The following is a 22,362-nucleotide window of genomic DNA, read 5'->3' on the forward strand; positions in this document are numbered from 1 at the left end:
TAGTGAATGTTCAGTCGATAAGTCATCATCAAGTGGCACGCAAGATTTGCAGCAGAAAAATCTCGTAGGGATACAATGAAGAATACTTGATCTCAATAACGAAACCGGTCTTAAGAGTTGGATGAAACATCGAGCTTTGAGGTCTCTGTCACCATGAGAAGGATCCTCTGCTTAATTCAAGAATTAGCATTGTAGAATTTTCAAATTTAATATGATAACCATTCTCTGTCAAGAAATCTTGGTGTTTTAATTTTCCTACTGACACATTGTTGATTCATTCTCTTTGATATGACATATGAAAACGTGTATAAAAACCGGCTGGTGTCGACGTAAAACATCATGCCTGTGTCGCGTAGTAACTCATTTCTAATGGATTTGTGGGCTGTTGATTTAATGTGAATCAGCAGAAGCATTATGAACCAGATGGAGGAGGCTATGTATGTACTCTGCCCACAAGCATGGCCTGATTTCATTGTGTTTTGTTTTTAAAAATTGTTTTCCCTTGTGTATATTGGAACTATTTTTTCATGAAACACACACAGTAGGGTCGTCTTTTAAAAAACTGTCCTTAAATTCAATACATGACACAGCATTAACAAAGAGAGGATATATCTGAAAAGAGTAAATTGCAATGCCCTATTAAAGTGATGAGAAGTCTCATAAAGCTTGACACAATCATTTGGTCTGAGCCAATTAGTGGGTGAATTTTTGGCTTGCTTAATCTGTAAGATAAATAGATATGCTTTGTGATAAAGGAGATAGTCGTTTGTTGTGTGTGTGTGTATATATATATTCCTAATTTTCGGAATACTAGAAGATTTCATCCCTATTACTTGACATCTTCTCTGTATATAATATAAAACAAGAGAATGTCATAAAAATCATTTTTTGGTGTGAAATTTCAAATAATTCTGACTACATGGAAAATAAATAAATAAAATATATTGATAACTTCCATTTCATTTATGTATATTTCAGATAAATATTGTTCAAAGGATTCTTCACTATAAATAATATGTGCTTAAAAAAATTGATCGACTTTTGCGGAAAGAACCAAGTAATTCTTCTGTGCGCTTGTAGGCATATTATATAATAGGAAAATGCGTTTGCCACTGTGATTGATCATAAAAATAATAGGTTTTTTCAAGTTTAATCTCGTGCTAACACTTGTTAAATTTGTAAAGCTTGAAATTCTTACAACTTTTGACTCTGTTCTTCCACCAAAAAGTACAAAGCAATAAAGTTGTGTGTTGGTCAAGAAACATTATTTTTTGAAACGCGTAACGAAAAGAATACCTTGAGCTGGGAGACGAAATGGAACATTATCCCCACCACAACATTTGCTTGTATTCCGACCCACCTAGTCTTCTTCTCTCGGAAACAGACTCACTCAAACAATAGTTTCGAACGTGATTTCGAAGAAGGTTAGTCAGCACTATGTGATCTACCTCAGTTTAATCATCAATTCATGTGTATTTTCTACTTCTTGTATGATTTTTTTTTTTACGGAATTTTTCGAGAAAAAAATCCCATTTCTGCATAAATATGGCCTCTTCTAAGCTTAAGAATCGGATAAAACAAGAGAAGGATGCTCTCTAGTTTTACCAGAAAAAGACATGGCTGAGAGCATTGCTGATATAAACTAAACTTTATTTGTTATAGATAATAACTCTGATAATTAAACTGGTAAAGTTAAACTTATAATTTATATTCTTTAATGTATTGAATTTATTAGTAGTTAATTAATAAAAAGTGAGTAAACTAGCTAATTATTTAATCTTAATAATTTGTTTATTGTAAATTATTTTATAGCAAAATTTTAAACTGATATGGCTTTTGTTCTTTGTGCAGAAATTATAACTACGACCTATGAAAAAATAGAGAGCTACAGTCAATGTAAGTTGCCTTCCTGATATGATTGAGTTTTAACACAAAAGAATATCACCATTTTCCCACTACTTCCATATATTTCCAAAAATAAATAACAATAATTACTGAATAAATTTTTTTAACCCAACTTTTGCATGGCTAACGTCTGGGTGGACGACCCCATACCATGTTCGTCCCTACATAAATTGTTGAATGCATTCTTGATAAAATTAACCTAATTAATATTAAGCTATGATTGTCTGAAACTTCAGGAGGTCTTCCACTCATGAAAATTGAAAACCTATGAAATATAGCATAACCTTTTAAATAATGAATTCAATGATATATGCTTTTATTATTACAAACAAAATGGAAATTACAATACTAAAAATAAGTAACTTCAATAAACGACAACGAGACTAATTTATTTACAAATTACGTACAAAGTGTATCGAATATATTATATCATAAAAGTCTAAAAAACTATGTCATTATAATTAATAAAATCATCATAACAAAAAATGTCAATTTTCAGGTACACAGTTTTGTCATTTTATATCATTGATGTAGGTCCGAGCGTTTGTCGCTTTACCAAAAGCTATAGCTAGTGGTAATAGTGCAACTCAAATATTTTAAATCGCACAGTAGCTCAAGCACCACGGTTCGATCGCTCTACCAAGCAGGGACAATTATCGCACCCAACATTCTTCCTCCCAATAATTGCAGTCCTTGCAATCAATGAGAATCGAACCCGTGACCTTGGCTCTGATACCAATTGTAAGACCGAGCGCTTGCCGCTTTATTAAAAGCTATAGCTAGTGGTAATGTTGCAACTCAAATCTTTTAAACCATACAGCAGCTCAAGCACTACGATTCGATCGCTCTACCAAGCAGTGACAATTATTGCACCGAATAATTGAAGTTTCTTAAATTGACCCGGAGCCACAATAAAGTTAAAATTTAACAAGTATAAAGACTTTCTCATGACTATAATAATCAAAATTCGAATGAAAACAAAAAAATGTCGATTTCACACACGGTTTTGCGAATCAAGTGCATTGGATGTTCAAGTTTATAATCATTTACATGTTCAATTTCCAACCTAGCTAGCTACACCACCATTAGACATACAAATTGACGATGGGATCCAAGTGTTCGATCTTTGTGAATAAATCAAAGGTAGAAATCGAAATTCGCGTGTTCGCCCCTCCGGCAAGGCCCGACAGGTACAAGAAAATCATCAGAGTAAAACCTGGAGAAACTATGCTCACTACAACAAAAACGGCTTTCCGCAGCGCGCATATGGGCTTTTCGCAGCGCGCATTGCACGCTGCAAAGTTCCAAGCCGTTAAAAGTTCGGGATTATCCGCGGCGTAACAGCGTCCAATGTACGCCGCTAAAAGTCATAAAAAAATAATATATTAGCGACGATTCTCATAAAACCGTCGCTAATTGGCGACGAAGTAAATCTGCTAATCCGTCGCTAACTTAGCGACGGTATTCAAATTTAGCGACAATAATTGCGCGACGGTTAATTAACCGTCGCTAAATTTTGCGAAAAAATAAAAAAAAATTTACTTTTACAATTTTATAATTTTTTATAAAAAATACCCTACAACTATAATAATAATACTCATGATTATAATTAACAATTTAAAAATTAACAAAAAATTGAAACAAAAACATGTATCTAAATCGGAACAAAAATCGTATAAGTTGAGAAAATTTTAAGTGTTTGAAGTGGCGTGGAGGAAAATGGAACGGAGATGAGATATAAATAGTGAAAATGCGACTTTTTTAGCGACGGATTTTGAAACAATCGTCGCCGATGTATGTTTATTCACGACGGTTACTAAACACCGTCGCCGATGTAAATTTGGCGACGGATGTTTTTAAACCGTCGCTAAATATGACGTCAAAATCGTCGATCTTTTTAAATTAGCGACGGGTTTACTCAACATCCGTCGCTAATTTAAAAAATTCATGCTCTACTTCCGCAGCGTGCTAATAATATGCATGCCTTGAATAATATTATTGATGGCGTGCGATTAATGTACGCCATTAATGTCTGAACACGATTTGTTTTTAAAAAAATTATTTACTATCCGCAGCGTGCTTTTAATGCACGCCGTCAATAGTAATATCTGCAGCGTGCTTTAAATGCACGCCGTTAATAGTATCAAGTTAGTATCCGCAGCGTGCTTTGAATGCACGCTGTCTATAGCAATATCAGCAGCGTGCTTTGAATGTACGCTGCGGATAGTAATATCCGTAGCGTACTTTTAATGCACGCCGTTAATAGTGTCAAGTTAGTATCCGCAGCGTGCTTTAAATGCACGCCGTCGATAGTAATATCCACAGCGTGCTTTTAATGTACGCCGTTAATAGTATCAAGTGCAAATCTATTAACAGCGCACATATGGGTCCACGCCGTAAAAGTAGTATTCGCAGCGTGCTTTTAATGCACGCCGTTAATGATGTGCTGCGGAAAATCATTTTTCTTGTAGTGGCTGTTGAGGACTAAGAAATTATGCTGTCAGGCCACAAACCTTGATGAATATCCAATATCCCTTATGGTTTTCTTAGACAATGTATATTCCGGGGTGACTTTTTATACCCAGGATATCGAGAAATACGCTAAAATCCTTGGCTATGTCGAAGATAATGGCCGTCTCCGTCTCAAAGGCATCAGATTCAAGTTCCCCAGCCTCTGCATGTTCAAGTACGCGAATCTGTCTTAATTCTTCTTAATTTTATTTTGCGTCTTCTATCTCTTGAAAGTATTTGTAGATGTCAAGCATATTCCGATTTTCTCGGTGCTGGCAGAAGGGAACGTGGCCTGAATTTCTTCTGCTGATACACTTTTGCCCGCATCGATGTTTCTTGTTACTAATTGGTTTATGTGAAATCACTAGGAGTCCAACCCCTAAAAGTAAAATGAATTCAAAGCTTTGATAATTAGTTTCACTGATTCAACATGTTTTTTTATATATATATATACAAATGTCAGGAGAAACAGGAGTTACTAAGACTTGTATCCTGGTCTCAAAGCTCAATGGGAATTGGGAGAACCGGCTCATCAGGCTACTTGTGAAATCGAACTATGTTGCATTGACGTGGTATACATGTGTAATAGTGAAGTCAAATATATGTAGTGTGCGTTTTGTTCTTATATCCCGCTTGTAATAATTTACTCTACTTGTTTAATATTGTAATGATCCGGCATGTTTTGTGGAGAATTCATTTCAACTAGCACATGTAATGTATATAGTACAAAGAATAGCAACATTCCTACTTTCCATGGAACCACTCGGCCAAATATCACGTAATGCAACTTAATGCATGTGACAATGAACAAACATAAACAATATCTTACATGATATAACTCCTCGTAAGGGAAAATAAGGATAAAGTGAGAAAATGATGTAGCAAAGAATTAAAATTACCTTGTTTGACAAGGCTCGGAGACGCCTAACATGGAGTGCGACAATTTGTGTTCGCCAGCGAATCCAAACAACATATTTCGAGTGTTGGTAATAAAATGTTGTTGTAAGAGTATTTTATCGTAATTATCGTCCAATTATTATCATTGATCCAAACACGTAGGATTCGATGTCAATAGTAAGAAAATATTAGTATTGGACTTACATTAGCCCACCATGCCTAACAATAATTGAAAAGAGTCGGAAATCAGATCTTAGGTCATCTCCAACCACAAAATCTATTTTGGTGCAACTTTTACACTAAAATAGTGCGATTTCTGCATCAAATACAACATTCATCTCCAACCCATTTACTTCAAATCTTACCCCAAAAAGAATTTTCTCGAAATATTCCTTTTATTTTACATATATTAATTATTATATTTCATTTAATATATCTTTAATTATGACTAAGGTTTTATTATTAATAATTAAATAATAATATTTAAGTTTATAATTTAATTATATAATATAATTTAAATTATATATAATACAAATTAATATACGAAAATTATTTATGAATTGTATTGTAATATTAATTTTTAACATTTGTATTAAAATTATATTAATTATAAATCATTAAATCAAATTAGTCCTTAATTAATAATAATTAACATAAATAAATAAATATTTTAAAAATCAACAATTATTAGTTTTAAATTTATATGATTAAATATCTAATTATTAAAATAATAAAATAAATATTATACTATTATTTAAATAGTATTTATAATTTTTAATACAAATATTTATAATTATAAAAAAAGGAAAAAGAAGCAAATCTCTGTCTCTGCGCCCAAGCGCAGAGGAGTGGGACTGCACTATTTTGCCATTGGGTGGAAAAAAGTTGCCCCATTTGAAGATGGCCTTGACAAGCCCAAACCTGGCCCATTCTCCTTCTTGCATAAAACATAGGCACACACAATAAATCCACTAACCCTAATCGGGGAACTCAACCAGGATCCGCCGCTCCTGCCCCTTCCTCCATTTTGTGGAAAATTTGTTTGGAGTGTTGTATGAATCCTTGTCCCAGCTATGTTAAGCTCAAAGAGTGAATATTTGGATGAATCGAAGAGAACCGGAGAGAGCCTGAATCTGCTGAAACTGGTCCACATTATCCTCGACTCCTCCAATCATCGTTCCTCTTATGTTTTCCACTGCAGCCAAGGATTTTGGCGTGAAGTTTTTTTAATCTTGAATCAAGTGCCTGTTTGGTATCAATCTCCCACGCCAGATTCTTTGGCTATCAGAGGATGGAGCGATGGAGATTAGAGGTGATTTGGGGCTAAGGATTGAATCAGTTTCAACGAATATCATGTTCTCTCCGCTTCTTATTCTCTTGTATGGATGACTATTTTCGGTGAAGCCCTCGTCTCTGGTACGTCTTCTCGATGATTTCGCTTCAAGAATTAAGAAAACGAAAACCCGATTTGGGATTAATTGGTTCTCAGGTTAGAACTTGTGTTTTGATTATCGTGAATGAGTTGTTCGATGGATTGATTTTTCCATGACTGTTTATCCAGCATTCCGGGATTCGTTCGAAAGAGTAACTTAGATATCTTACTTTTTTTTACTGGTAAACATTCAAGTAATTTATTAGTAATCTCAACGGCATAATGGTGTACTTTGGAAAATTGAAAGTTTTGATGGGAAAAACTTCAACTTTTCAAGAAATAACACTTGGCATTCGTCGAATTGTTCACTCTACAGAATAAAACCGCTACACATGACTCTATTATCACAATTTCCATTGGATGGTGATACAGATTTGGGAAGAAAGCTTGAGACTTCTGATGCGTTTCAACTTTTCAAAAAATATACGAGTTTTGTATCTTGGGAAGAAAGTCTTGAGACTTCCATTGTATTTAATATTTGTATAAGACACTTTTGATGCTGAATAATTGTGAACCAAAGGTTTTAGGGGACAGTTTTCCCGAAGAAATAAATATAGTTTATTTTCATTATAAATGGCCCTTCCTCAAATTGAACGTGCTAATACACGATCAAATCTTTAGTATTCTCACACACTTTATGTGGAACAACCAACATGAATTTTCTGTAAGTGCACCAGATTGTACGTCAACTTTGGTGAATACCGCTTGGCCATGTCTGATTCTTCACAGGTTTCAGAATCTCTTCGATTTCCGATAGACTTTCTTTGTCTATCCCACATCTAGCAAGTTCTGCAGCTGCTGCTACATTTTCAACTACCTGAATTTCAAAGAGGGTCATTAAAAATTGATTTATTACACTGTTCATTAGTTCACGACTCAACTAATGTCAATTTATCTGCATTTTGTTTCTAACACATCTTTTTCTGTCATACGATAAACCTTGAACTATTAGGTGTGAGTTCGAATCTTGTTCAAGGTTGTGTTAAATGTAGGCAGTCGCCGAATGTTAGGTCAATACAGCAGATGACGACCAGTCATCCATCGGCACGCAAGATACGCAGCACAAAACTTCAGTATTGAGGGATGCAATGAAGGGTAATTGATATCGGTAGTTGCTAAAGAAACCAGTCTAAGACTTGGAAACATTTAGCTTCCATGAGAAGGCTGCTCTCCATAATCCAGAGTTAGATCTGTAGAATTTTTAAATTCGATCTATTCTACCATTCACTCTGTCAGGAAATCTTGGTATGTGAAATATATATTATTTATTTTGGGCAACAAGATAAGTTCTTGTTCACATTCTTCCTGTGATCGTGCTCATAGTAGAAGACGTCGATTGTGGTCTTTTGGCTTTTATCTTGGGTTCGTATTGAGCTGATGTTACCTGCTCGGAAGGAGGTCGATTGCGGTGTTAGGACGATGTCAGTCGTGAGTCGTCTAGTGGTGTGAGTCGTGTGACTCCTAGTGATCTATGGTCCTTTTCATTTTCTTGTTTCCATTTATATATTTTCTATTGTCTAATATATGATATCATTTTGCGGGGTTTGAAACTATTTACATATCAACACTTGAGATTATTTATGGGTGATTATTAAAAAAATTGGATAGGATGTTGAGTGATTATGGATAAATATTGATATGTTTAGTTTAATCTATTAAATTGTAATTAAACAAAAAATTGTGATTTTGCCAATTAACTATGATAGCCAAAAGCTTAATTTTGAAAAAGTATATTTCAGTGTGCTGAATCTTAAGCTTTTTAGTTTATTTAATTTTTTAAAAAAATGAGGTGTGTGTCAGCTCAGCGACGCTCAACATGGTACAAATCATTACTTTGTAGCGTATCATTACCCTATATTCTAAATGAAATAGATGAAACCACCTACCAATATGATTCCTAAAAATTAAAATGTACAATTTCCCTATATTCTAAATGAAATAGATGAAACCACCTACCAATTTGATTCCTAAAATGTATCATTTCCCTATATTCTAAATGAAATAGATGAGACCACCTACCAATTTGATTCCTAAAATGTCCATGCATTTGCCGATATTTGTACCAGCCAATCGATACAATCCAAGAGTCGCGCTAAAACTGCAAAAACGTCTCATAAAGATTTTTACAAAAGAAATGAAAAGGCTAGCATACCACGGACAAAGTAAGAAGAAGATAAATATTTTCTTACACATTATGAAACAGAAATATTTGTATCGATTTATCGAGACAGATATGAAATATACCATGTTCAAAATCGACGGCTATGTGACATTTATGGTTGCGTGATTATCCCAACTTTGGCCATTTTCTTTATTTTTTTATTATCATAAAAAATGTTTAAATTCTGCAACAAACATTAATACAAATGGGAGACAATATCTCTCTATTCATATTATATTCACCTCATTTTAACCAATGATCAAGATTGTGCCAAAACTTATTTGATCCAATGACTAATATATATCTTCTTAATTAATCAATGCAAGGAATGATGAATCTAGAAAATATATGCAACATTAATCATTTAAATGAATATTCTAGAGTATGCACATTAATTATTCTAATTCATGGACTTACCAAATTATAACACAATTCATTTTTACACCTCCTTTGGTTGACGGTGGATTTATTAATTAATTGAAAAAAAAAAAGGTTATTTGTGTCCATGCAATTCCACCATTTCTCCGGTGAGTTTGGTTGGTATAATTAAAAGATAAGAGAATATAAAGAAGGGAAATAAATATTATAATGACATTAAAATAATAAAAATGAATAAAATAATATAATAGTAGCTCAAACAAAGGATTTTCTCATGGAGTTGTAATAAAGAAATTTGACATAAAAACTGAAGAGGGATTAAATTTTAATATTGGAGACTTTAAGACAATTTACTTTTAATATTTGGCAAAAACTTGTGTGACACGATCTCACAGATCGTATTTTGTGAGACAAATATCTTATTTGGGTCATCCATGAAAAAATATTATTTTTATGCTAAGAGTTTTACTTTTTATTATGAATATCGATAGGATTGATATAAAAGACTTAATCTTAATATTTTGTGATATAAAAGAACGTTGGATTTTTAGGGAGGAAATTGATGGGAGAATGAATTGAGTTCAAATTTGGTACGCCTTGACTTTTCAATCATCCTCGTGTCATTGATGATTCCCCATTTCCTGCCAGCAGCCCATTCTTATTCAGTACAAATAAACCATTTCTTTATGATTTATTATCCAATCATGGATCTCAACTATAAGAATATATGGGAAAGGGATGGGATATTTTGGTACCTAAATTTAAAATGTGCCAAATTATCTCGTGAATCAATTTTATTTAATAGATTTTTGCATCGATTTAACTCATAAAAAATAGGAAAAAATTAATATGAGACGATTTCAGTGGTCGTATTTTGTGATACAGATATCTTATTTTAGTCATCTATGAAAGAGTATTACTTTTTATTGTGAATATCGGAAGATTGATCCGTCTCACAGATAAAGATATGTGAGACCATCTCAATTCTCACAAGAGACCTATTAAAAAAAATATTATAAAATTTGTTAGATATAAATCGAATCAACTCGTCTCATAAATATAAATATGTTAAATAATCTTACAAAATTTGAAAACTAATTCTCATCAAATATAATAAAATTATAATATGTAGAATGAGTATCATGTGAGACCGTCTCATGGATCTTAATATGTGAGACGTGTCAACTCTACCGATATTCACAATAAAAAGTAATACACTTAGTATAAAAAGTAAGAGTGGATCTCATGTGAGACCATCTCATGGATTCTAATCTGTGAGACGGGTCAACCATATCGATATTCACAATAAAAAGTAATACTCTTAGCATAAAATATAATATTTTTTCATGGATGACCCAAATAAGAGATAGTTTCATAAATACGACACATGAGATTGTCTCACACAAGTTTTTGTAAAAAAGTAATATTTTTTTATAGATAACTCAAATAAAAGATCTATCTCATAAAATATCATTCGTGTGATCGTTTCACGTAAGTTTTTGCCTAACATGTGAATGGATATTTCGATATAAAGAATTTTTTTTTTTGAAAAAAAAAAATAGAGCTAGGAAGTGAAATGGTAATTGTACACAAAGTTCATCTGGGCCCCACCACAACACAGCATTTGGTTGTATATTATTGACGCAGAGTCCCCTCCATTCTCTCGGAATCACTCTCTCGATCTCTCCCCCCACACTCTCTGGAATCATACTTTCAAACGTAAATTTCTTCGCCTTAATCGAATAAGGTTAGTGCTTTATGATCTGCCTCCGTTTCGCTTGAAAGTTTATGATGCATCTTTTCTATTTTTGTATGTATTTTCTGTTTGAAATTCGGTGCCTGTATCCGAACTTCGGCCATTTTTGTTTGTTTGCTTATTTCGGTGACGCGGGTCTTTGATTTTATTGAGCAGAAAGATACGTGATTAATATTTATCCTTTGGAAAAAGATTCGTTTTTTTAAAAAAAAATCATATTTCGTGATAAATCTGACTTTATCTGAGCGAGAATACTATCCATTCGGCACCCGAGATCCAGAAAATGTTGTGATGGAAGTTGGATTAATTGGGACTGAGCGTGGATTACCTTGAAATGTAATGTGTTGTTTCCCTGTCCAAAACAAAGTCTTTCTTGCAACTCTGTAGTGGGATTAGCTATTGCTTGGATTTGGTTCTTTGTGAGTTTTGTGGTTTATATTTATATTAGTTTCAAAATCTTAAGTTTCTCATATATCTGAGTCTTGTTAGATTTTTCTGTCAACAGAGTTTAAGGATATTGAAAATGAGCGAATCCGAGGCTAGCACGCCCTTGGTTCCACCCTCTTCTTCTCGCAAGCTTCCCGATTTTAAACAGTCGGTGAAATTGAAGTATGTGAAGCTTGGATATCATTACCTGATAACCCATGGAATGTTCCTGTTTCTGACCCCTTTGTTGGTTGTTATTTTTGCCCAATTGTCCACATTTTCTCTCCAAGACCTCTATGTTCTTTGGGACCATTTGAGATTCAATCTTATATCCGTGATCGTGTGCTCGGCCCTCTTGGTTTTTCTATCCACCGTGTATTTCCTTACACGTCCTCGACCCGTGTATCTTGTGAACTTCTCTTGTTATAAGCCGGATGATGATAGGAAATGTACTAGGAAGATCTTCATGGAGAGATCAGGGTTGACTGGTGCTTTTACTGAGGGGAATCTTGAATTCCAAAGGAAAATTCTTGAGAGGTCCGGACTTGGAGAGTCGACTTATCTCCCGGAGGCTGTGTTAAGGGTTCCGCCTAATCCATGTATGGCGGAAGCAAGAAAAGAAGCTGAAACTGTGATGTTTGGTGCTATTGATGAGCTTATGGCCAAAACCTCTATGAAGCCAAAGGACATTGGAATTTTGATTGTGAACTGCAGTCTTTTCAATCCGACGCCGTCTTTGTCTGCCATGATCGTTAACCATTACAAGCTTAGGGGAAACATAGTCAGTTACAATCTTGGTGGGATGGGTTGCAGCGCTGGATTAATCTCGATTGATCTGGCTAAGGATCTTCTCCAAGTCCATCCCAATACTTATGCTCTAGTGATCAGCATGGAGAATATTACCCTTAATTGGTATTTCGGAAACGAGAAATCTATGCTTGTTTCCAACTGTCTCTTCAGAATGGGAGGGGCTGCCATTTTGCTGTCAAACAAAAGATCAGATCGCTGGCGGTCCAAGTATAGATTGGTCCACACTGTCCGAACCCACAAAGGATCAGATGACAAATGTTTTTCTTGTGTCACTCAAATGGAGGATTCCAATTCGAAAGTTGGAGTTGCTTTGTCGAAGGATTTGATGGCAGTGGCAGGTGATGCCTTGAAGACCAACATCACAACGTTAGGTCCCCTCGTGCTACCGATGTCTGAGCAGTTGCTTTTCTTCTCGACTTTGGTGGGGAAAAAGCTATTCAAGATGAAGCTTAAGCCTTACATCCCAGATTTCAAACTGGCATTCGAGCATTTCTGCATACATGCCGGCGGAAGGGCTGTGCTGGATGAACTCGAGAAAAACCTTCAGCTTTCTGACTGGCACATGGAGCCTTCAAGGATGACTCTGTACAGATTCGGTAACACCTCTAGCAGCTCTCTCTGGTACGAGTTGGCATATTCAGAAGCCAAAGGAAGGATCAAGAAGGGAGACAGGGCGTGGCAAATAGCCTTCGGTTCTGGATTTAAATGCAACAGCGCAGTGTGGAAAGCTCTTAGGACCATAAATCCAGCAATGGAAAAGAGTCCTTGGATAGATGAAATCCACCAGTTTCCTGTCGAGGTTCCTAAGATGTCATCTATTTAATTTTTCTCTAATGTAATCGGTCTCCTTAAGCTGCAGTTACCTTCTCGTTTTCTTGTCTATTTATTCGTTGCGAACTTATCGGTGGATTATGCTGTTGCCATTGCAAAGCCTGAGGGAGGGGAAGTATTATTTGTAGTTCAATTTAGATGAGTTTAATTACCAAGTTTCTGGTACTCCAAGTTGTTGATGATCATTCCTGTTTGAGAGTTGGAACTATATTTTCGACTTGGGAACAAGTTTAGGCATCTTATTTTGACTAATTATTGGTTTCTTCTTCTTCTTCTTGTATTTTTTGGACTTAATTAGTTGTGGCTTCTATTCATGCTGGATATATATTATGATCTAAATGTAAGTTTCTAATGATATGTTATGAAACACGTTGGCATTTTTATCCAATAATAATTTCAATGAAAATATTAAATTATAGTTTAAATCATTTATTCAAAACATAATTATTAGTGGAGTTGTTTTTTCCCTGGAACACTCAGAATGTTTAATAGCGTGATTTCGGTTAAAAAAAACACTAAAGCTCTCGTCAGCCGGTCTCATGGGTCAATTTTGTGAAGGTAAAAACTTGTGTTAGACGGTCCACGGGTCGTATTTGTGAGACGGATCTCTTATTTGGGTTATCCATGAAAAAATATTACTTTTTATGTTAAGAGTATTATTTTTTATTGTGAATATGGGTAGGGTTGATCCGTTTCACAGATTAAGATCCGTGAGACGGTCTCACGTGAGACTCATTCTTTTGTGAAATAGATATTTTATATTGGTCATCCACGAAAAAAAATTATTTTATATATCAAATATATTAATTTTTATTATAAATATGAATATAGTTAATTTATACGATGATGGTTAACAAGAAACAAATTGTTTCAAAACGTGGAATTCTCCAAATTTCTTTTCTTTATTAGTATTGTTATTAATTTTATTTGTGACAAAGGACATGTTTGTTTCATGGTTCATTTAACGAAGACGACAACACATGCTTCCAGTACACAATATCCAAAACATCAAACGCGGCATCTGCTCTGGATCCGGAATCCTCGCTAGCGTGTGGAACCCACTAGCTCTTTATTTATTATATTTTCTAAAAAGAAAAAAAATTTACCAATTCATCATTTATTGGAAATAACAAACTCATTAATGATTTTTTTAATAATAATAACAATAATTATAACCACCAAGGCATGAAATATACACTATTAAATTTTGGTTGGCCCTTTGGAATCGATGTAAATTCGAGTTTTATAATTAAAATAATTTCACTCAGCTATTCATTTTTCTTTTTCATATATATATATATATATATATATATATATATATATATCAAAGATAATTGATATAATATTCATTTTTTGATATATATATATTTCACTTAATATATAAAATATGTCTCAAATTTATTAAAAAACTTGTAAATCTCAAGATGGACAACCTAAATTCATATTATAAAATCACAAGCAATATCTATATCTATACTATTTATTAAGTAAGAGACATCTAGAATAACTATCTTTTGGTGTCATGGTCTGTTTTACTAATTATATATATATATATATTAATGCTAAGTACGTGATTATTCACTCTCTTACAACAGTCCACATGTATTGATTGTTACGACATGCAATTTGCCTTTCGGTACAATGTTTTTGGAAATGGTCAAATTGGAGTCCAAGTCCCAAATAGCCCCATCCCCCCTCTCACTCCATGAAAATTTCGATTGACCCGTTAAGACTTATTAACAAGGTTCTAAAATTTCTCGAAACGCGCGGATGTCGAGCTCCAAGCTTTTCAAACTTAAGCGAGATTAGCACATGCTTAAGCGTGAAAAAAACGTTTTTTTATCTTTAGTCTAATTGTAATTATCTCAAACCAATAAATAAATAAAATAATACATAAGTATGATAAATTTAAATCTGATACATTAATTCTCATATTTATAAAAGCATAAAAATCTCAAAATTACAATCTTTATTTGTTTTTGCAACTAGAACACATTAAAAAATGCTAAAAATTTGTCAAATAATTATCAGACATGCTTAATTATAATTAAAATTAAAAATAACCATATAAATTATAAACCTGATTTATTATTTTAAAATAAAAGACATACATTCAAAATTAAAAAAATTAAAAATAAATAGATGCGATTAATTGTGCTTAAGTACACTTAATTAAATGTCTTAATTACGCTTAATTTGGTCAAACTGCAGTTTAACCGCTTTTTACCGTTTTCTCCGAAGCGGACGTTTTTGTCGAGCTTCAAGCTTAAACGGACTTTTTAGAACGCTGCTTATTAAAAATTGGTAAACTGATTTTTAAATATTGAGTATAGTTTTCAAATATAGCTAAAGGAGCATTCTATTCGTACAATTGTTATTAAGAAATATAAAAAACTGATTTTTTCAAAAATTAAAATTCAATATTTATTTTTTAGTGATTACAAATATTTGATGATAAAATTTTAAGGACCAAATGAAAATAAAAAGAAACTATAAGGATTTCGGTGGGATTAATTTGTTAACAGTGTAATTTTGACAGCAAGCCATTCCGCGTTCTTGATTGCATATTTATTTGTGAAACACCCATGCATTCATCCACAGTCTTGTTCTTCTTCTTCTTCTTCTTCTTCTTCTTCATTTTCACTCACAGTGGTTGAGTAATAAATAATCACTGGAGAAGAGAGAATATAGGAGGAGAAAGAAACAGAAACAGAGCAAGAGTGAGCTTTTTCCTATTCCTTTTCCTTTTCCTTTTATTTAAAGTTCTTACGCTCTCCATTCCCGGCGGGTTTTGCCGCCGGAAAATATTGAAAATCCCATTTTAAATCCACCCTTTTCTTGATTTTTGTTGAGTAATTTTGTAATGTTAAAACTTGAACCAACCGGCATTTCTGGTGAATGTGTTGTGTGTGGCTATTAGAAGCTTGGATTTTGTTATGAGTTTGTACTTGTTCTCGATAAAGATTTTTTTATGTATTATACATTATTGCCTTTTCGGGTGCAATGGCTAACATACTGTTGTTTGCATTATCGCTCCCGGAATGTCTCATTTCCAGTTTTCCCAAGAATATGCTTGGCATGAAGGCAAGGAGATATATGAAACTGGAGAAAAGAAAGAAAGAGTATCCTTTAAGGCTCACGAAATGTGTTCTGACATTGTCTGGTTTCGTAAAATTTTTTGTTGATCTTGGATAGATTGTTAATCTTGTGAGAATTTTGGACTTTGCCAAAGGATGTTGCGTGTCTGATTTCTGCAATTTTAATTCAAGCAAGCGTGTCTGGTATACTAATTTTACTTTCTTACTGATTTAACCACATCATGTGCGTGAAGGCTAGCTAAAACTTGGGTTTACATACGGATGGTCTGTTTCAATCTTAAAAAGTGTGAACGAAGAGACTCCTTTTCGTTCTTGATTATTTTATCTACTTGTCTGTTCTTTATGAGTGAATATGGCTGTTTGTTTAGCATACTGGCATTTATTTATCGGCTTACTTTCCTCAATGCCTACAGACACGATGGATCACTTAAAAACTCCACTTAAGGGAATTGTTAGTGATGCTAAAGGGAGGCTCGCAGTGCTACAAAAAGGACTGGATTGATACTTATGGTTCTGGTGTAAGGTGATTTCCTGAAATGAAGTATTTCAGGCACCATTTTCGTTATTCGGTTATATGATTTTGATTGCCATTGTACATGTCAGGATTCTGGCTCCGACGGCGTACATTTTCTTTGCTTCTGCACTACCCGTAATTGCCTTTGGGGAGCAACTGAGTAGAGAAACAGGTTAATCTTGTTTCTTTTTGCTAAGCAGATTATAAATCTCTGATCTCTTGTTAGTGCTGTTGTATCGTTAACACTGCTAAAAAATTTAACGCATGAAACTTTATTTGTTTGTGCACTAGATGGGAGCTTGAGTACCTCTGAGACCCTAGCTTCCACAGCAATCTGTGGGATCATCCATTCCATTTTTGGTGGACAGCCATTATTGATCTTAGGAGTTGCAGAGCCAACCATTATAATGTACACCTACTTGTACCATTTTGCCAAGAAAAGCATAGGCAGGGAACTATATTTAGCCTGGGCTGGATGGTATGCTAAATTATTTGTCTTTCGAGATCGACTTGAACACGAAGTGCTTTCTTTCTCATAATCTGCACGTAATTTTCTTTTCTTACAGGGTCTGTGTCTGGACAGCATTGATTCTCTTTCTTCTTGCCATATTCAATGCATGCACTATCATAACTCGATTTACCAGAGTGGCGGGGGAACTTTTTGGCATGTTGATCAGTGTTCTATTCATTCAAGAGGCCATCAAGGTATCATTTCTTGGCTTGTGCAATGATGCTCGGATGACAAAAAAATGTAGCTTGATTATGTTAAATCGCAGGGTTTGGTGAGTGAATTTCAGATCCCAAAAGGCGAAAATGAAACTGAAGAGAAGTACCAATTTCAGTGGCTCTACTGCAATGGTTTACTCTCAGTTATATTTTCTTTTGGCTTGCTAATCACTGCTTTAAAAAGCAGAAAAGCTCGGTCCTGGCGTTACGGAACAGGTCCGTAAGATAACCCAAGCGATGAATTCTCTCAACGAATGAAATTGTAAATCTATAACTTGACTCTTGCCCAATATAAACAGGATGGATTCGAAGTTTCATTGCCGATTACGGGGTTCCACTGATGGTTGTGTTATGGTCCTTATTATCTTACAGTGTGCCAGGCAAGGTTCCTTCTGGAGTTCCAAGAAGACTCTTCTGTCCTCTTCCTTCAGACCCTAAATCATTGTATCACTGGACAGTTGTTAAGGTTGTTTTTAGGTGCATCTGTTAAGTTTGATCATGTCAGTCTACATTGGTCTAGAAACATTTGATACGAAATAGGGACATTATTTCATCATTTGGAAATGCAGGATATGGGCGAGATTCCAGTAGGATATATCTTTGCTGCCATGATACCAGCTCTGATGATCGCAGGACTATACTTTTTTGATCACAGTGTAGCTTCACAGATGGCGCAACAAAAAGAATTCAACCTGAAAAATCCACCTGCCTACCATTATGACATCCTGTTACTCGGATTCATGGTAACTTGACATCATAGGCTTCTTAATGTATCATGTCCATTAATCCGGGTCCTAAAAATGGTGACTTCATGTGATTATAGACTTTAATCTGTGGATTACTTGGAATTCCACCTTCCAATGGTGTCCTTCCACAATCTCCTATGCATACTAGGAGTCTTGCAGTCCTCAAGAAACAGGTGGGAGATCTGATTCTGAAGAAATATGTTGCTCACTTTTGGAATATATGAGTATAATAATTCATCGGAAAATAATGTTCTTCGATCTGCAGTTGATTCGTAAGAAAATGGTGAAGATTGCGAAGGAGTGTATGAAACAGCAAGCCAGCCACTCAGAGATATACGGTCAACTTCATTCTGTATTCATTGAAATGGACAGAAATCCCTGTGTAAGTTTGCTCTTTCTAGCATCTTTTCTTGTAAAGTGTGCATCATAGTTCGAGGTCCGGTAATTATTCTGTTGATTTGATATAATATTATTGCAGAATACTGTAGACAATGAATTGACAAACTTGAAGGAAGCTGTCTTGAAATATGACGACAAAGGAAACGAAAAAGGACGCTTTGATCCTGAAATATGTATCGATCTTCATCTTCCTGTACGAGTAAACGAGCAAAGAGTGAGCAACTTGCTGCAATCAATACTCGTTGGGTTAACTGTATGTATCATGCCTGTGATCAAAATGATACCAACCTCTGTTCTATGGGGTTATTTTGCTTACATGGCCATCGATAGTCTCCCTGGAAATCAGTTTTGGGAAAGGATTCAGTTCCTATTCATCCCTCCTGGCCGACGTTTCAAGTAAGCATTCGATAAAATTCGAGAAATTTAGATACCTTTTATTACATTAATCACCATCCTTCAATTGGCAGAGTTCTTGAAGATTTCCATGCTTCATTTTTGGAGACTGTACCGTTCAAGTACATCTTCATGTTTACGCTCTTCCAACTTGTGTATCTTTTGACTTGCTTCGGGATCACATGGATACCGATAGCTGGAATTCTGTTTCCACTCCCATTCTTCCTCTTGATATGCATTAGAGAACACCTTCTTCCGAAGGTGTTTCCAATTGATCATCTTCAAGAACTCGATGCTGCTGAATACGAAGAATTTATTGGCCGTCTGGTTAGAGCAAGGAGTCTATCTCTCAAGGCACGCTCTTTTCCATTACACGACACATGAATATATCTTTGGTTTTTTACCGTTTCTTTTACATTACATTACATGACAGGATAGAGATTTACCCGATATTGATGAAGACGATGCGAGACCTGATGTATCTTCTGCTGAGATATTGGATGACATGACAACGCGTAGAGGTGAACTGAAGCACCGGTCTGTCAGTTTCAACGAGAGGCACCAACAGGTCAGGATCTAGTGAAAACAATACGCCACCCATTTTAAACAACTAACTGGATACTGAGTATGAGTTTAGAAAGTATACATGGTTTTAATGTTGATTCCAGGTCTTCCCAGAAGTAGATTCTTCGGGGCAGTAAGGGAGACAAGACACACTCTTGTCAAGACTCAAAATTTCCTCAAGAACACGATTCTCACTGCATCATGGGAGTACTTCTGACAACAGGAAAGATCGCAAAAAATGGACGATTTCGTTAATGGATACGAGGAAAAAATCCGACACGCGCATTTCTTGAGATAGCAAAGAGTTCCATCAGCTCCAATTAGTTCATTCTTTTGTTCCTAGTGCAGTTCAATATCTTCAGCCTTACCAAAATGAAGTTAAAATCATACATTTCTTTGTTTCATTTTTTCCTTTTTTTTAACAAAAAAAAAAATGAATTGGTGTAATTGATTATTGATTATATCTAACAAAAATAAAAATTAATTATATCTATTATAGTTATAAATTATACAACTTAAATTTAGAATATATTTGTAAATTAATATTTATGCAGATATGTATGCTTCATTTGTATGATTTAGTATTTATTTAATTAACGAAACTAGCTAAATTGACAACAGAAGAAACAAATTCATAAATTGTGTATTAAAAAAAATACGAAACTTTGCATTTCTGTGTAGTTATTGATCGTCGTACATACGAGACTTGCATTTTCAATATTTACAACTCTTATATTTAACCTTTTTTAATCGATCGAATATAAATTTTAAGGTTAATTTGATTATTAAATTAAATACATTTCGAATAATTTTAAACATAAAGTGGAGCCATCATCTTTCGGTTGCTTATCATTTTGATTCAATATTATCTTTTATATCTTTCTTTTATTTATATTTATATTATATATGTTAAACTTAATTAAATAAACCAAACATATTATTATTATTAATTTAATCCTATTTCACAACTGTAGTAGTATTTCAATAATCTCATCAGAAAGCACTTAATTTTAACTGTAATTTCTTTGTTGTGAGAAGATGCAAAATGTGATTGCTCTTGCATTGTATGATATATATATATATATATATCATATATATATATCATACAATTTAACGGCACCAAACTTGAAGAAGTACTTCAGGGCAACAAAGATTCCAAGAAATCGTAGTTTGGGATCGTGACATCTTCTGATATTCCACCAAGTATTGGATATGCTGGTAATTCCCAGGCTTGCGGTGTTGGTATATTGGGAAAAAGTTCTGGTATTCCATCAAGAACCGGGGGGGCTGCAAGATAATTACTGATTCCGATCCCATCTCCTGTTTCATAATCACCCCACGGCCTCGTGTGCGGGAACGAGGGGAGGCTCGGAAGACGATGATGCATCGGAGATTGCATCAAGCATGATACGTGTGACATGGTACAACCTTGGGTCATCGACATAATCTGTGCCCGCTAAATCGAAATCTTGGTATGTAGATGATCAACTTTTACAAAATTTCAAACTTTTTTGATGAGTGAAATACCTGAAGTTGATACTGTAAGTTCTTTATGTATCTAACGGCATCATCCAATACCGATGCCTTGTCCCTCTGAAAATGAACAGATAAACGAATCACACATGCAAGAACAACAATTTGAATCATTTGTCAAACAAAGTACGCACCGTGCTACAATTGGGAACGAGTTCTTGAAGACGTTTCATCTTTTCCTGGAGCCGCCGCCTTCTTATCTGCCCAAAGGAAAGAAAATTCCTAAGTGAAGACAAAAGAGGAGAAAATATGATCATATTACCCCTGTGTGGACCCATGAAATCCATGGAAAAAGGTAATGGAGATTGATCACAAGGCACGCACACACAAACACACACACATAAATATTGAGAGGAATGAATGCTGACCGACCCTCTCAGTGAAGTTATGGACTTGAGCAGAACGCGCCTTCTTCTGTTTTCTGCACACTCCACTTGCCATAGGATCCTCTTTTGGTTCATCTTCCTGCAAATTAATTAATCACTTAAGCACAATGATGCATTTGATCCTTTAATATATAGTTAAGATTTCATGCTCTTTAACTACCATCTAATAATTCCAATGCGAGATTCCATGCATTTCCTTCAAATGAAATGGGAATGGGCATCATATATCATCACTAGTAATTAACCATTTTAGTAGATTATCATTTTGTTTATCTGATTTCTCGAGATTCTGTTCAAATTTTTAATGCAAAAAGAATAGATAGAAGATAAAACTCACGCTATCAATCCCTTTACTCTGCATCGGATGATCGTCTTCTTCTGATAAGAGCATTGTCCCGTCGTGGGATTTTTCATTGCTCATTCTAACGGGGAAATGATATGCTTAACTGGTTGTGCTCCTTCATTCATTGCATATATATAGGGATAGTTTTGAATGTGGTGGATCACGACACTAGAGTTATGACAATTGTCAAATTCCCTTTTAAATAATATAATGGTGATACCCCGAGAAATACCTCATAATTACCCCGGGTCATAACCGATTCAGAGCCCGAGTAAGCAAGATATCAGAGCCGCCTTGCTCTGTGTCAAGAAAGGGCCGAGCTCATCTGTGATCCCGAGAGATTAGTGTGAGACCCTAAATTTCCAGCAGCAACCCATATTTCAGAAGCTGGTATTTTTCCAGCAGACATGTATTTTCCAGCAGACAGAATCCAGCAGCAGAAGAGCGAGAAAGCAGCAGCAGCAGAATAGCGAAAAAGCAGCAGACAGTTACGGATTCAGCTTAGACTTGTAACTGAAGCATTAATATGGAATCAACGCCGTTAAATGCAGAT

At 34.7% G+C, this 22,362-nt stretch overlaps 2 protein-coding genes and 1 pseudogene across 2 annotated transcripts; 2 read left to right on the forward strand and 1 right to left on the reverse strand.

The window, feature by feature from the left end:
- The first annotated feature begins 10,894 nt into the window (after nt 1-10,894).
- On the forward strand, nt 10,895-13,359 carry LOC140811908 (3-ketoacyl-CoA synthase 11-like). Its single transcript, XM_073170031.1, has 2 exons — nt 10,895-11,031; nt 11,546-13,359. Exon 2 carries the CDS (start codon nt 11,564-11,566, stop codon nt 13,097-13,099), a length of 1,536 nt encoding a protein of 511 aa, XP_073026132.1. The 5' UTR covers nt 10,895-11,031; nt 11,546-11,563; the 3' UTR covers nt 13,100-13,359.
- A 3,264-nt stretch (nt 13,360-16,623) lies between these two features.
- LOC140812942 (probable boron transporter 7) lies at nt 16,624-20,002 on the forward strand (annotated as a pseudogene).
- A 683-nt stretch (nt 20,003-20,685) lies between these two features.
- LOC140812379 (transcription factor PHYTOCHROME INTERACTING FACTOR-LIKE 15-like) lies at nt 20,686-21,887 on the reverse strand. The gene is made up of 5 exons (XM_073170631.1): nt 21,804-21,887; nt 21,453-21,545; nt 21,215-21,280; nt 21,075-21,140; nt 20,686-21,003 (listed from the first exon to the last, which is right to left on the reverse strand). Exons 1-5 carry the CDS (start codon nt 21,885-21,887, stop codon nt 20,686-20,688), a joined length of 627 nt encoding a protein of 208 aa, XP_073026732.1.
- Between the last annotated feature and the right edge of the window lie 475 nt (nt 21,888-22,362).

The sequence above is a fragment of the Primulina eburnea genome, chromosome 14 (genome assembly GCF_022965805.1).
Source record: "Primulina eburnea isolate SZY01 chromosome 14, ASM2296580v1, whole genome shotgun sequence".
NCBI lineage: Eukaryota > Viridiplantae > Streptophyta > Magnoliopsida > Lamiales > Gesneriaceae > Primulina > Primulina eburnea.

Bases quoted from the DNA above. Each gene is read 5' to 3' on its own strand.
- LOC140812379 (XM_073170631.1), bottom strand. From the start codon at position 21,887: ATGAGCAATGAAAAATCCCACGACGGGACAATGCTCTTATCAGAAGAA. The intron at 21,546-21,803 runs GTGAGTTTTATC...ATTAATTTGCAG, and splicing joins AGAGTAAAGGGATTGATAGC to GAAGATGAACCAAAAGAGGA. The intron at 21,141-21,214 runs GTGCGTACTTTG...GTTCATTTTCAG, and splicing joins TCGTTCCCAATTGTAGCACG to AGGGACAAGGCATCGGTATT.
- LOC140811908 (XM_073170031.1), top strand. From the start codon at position 11,564: ATGAGCGAATCCGAGGCTAGCACGCCCTTGGTTCCACCCTCTTCTTCT.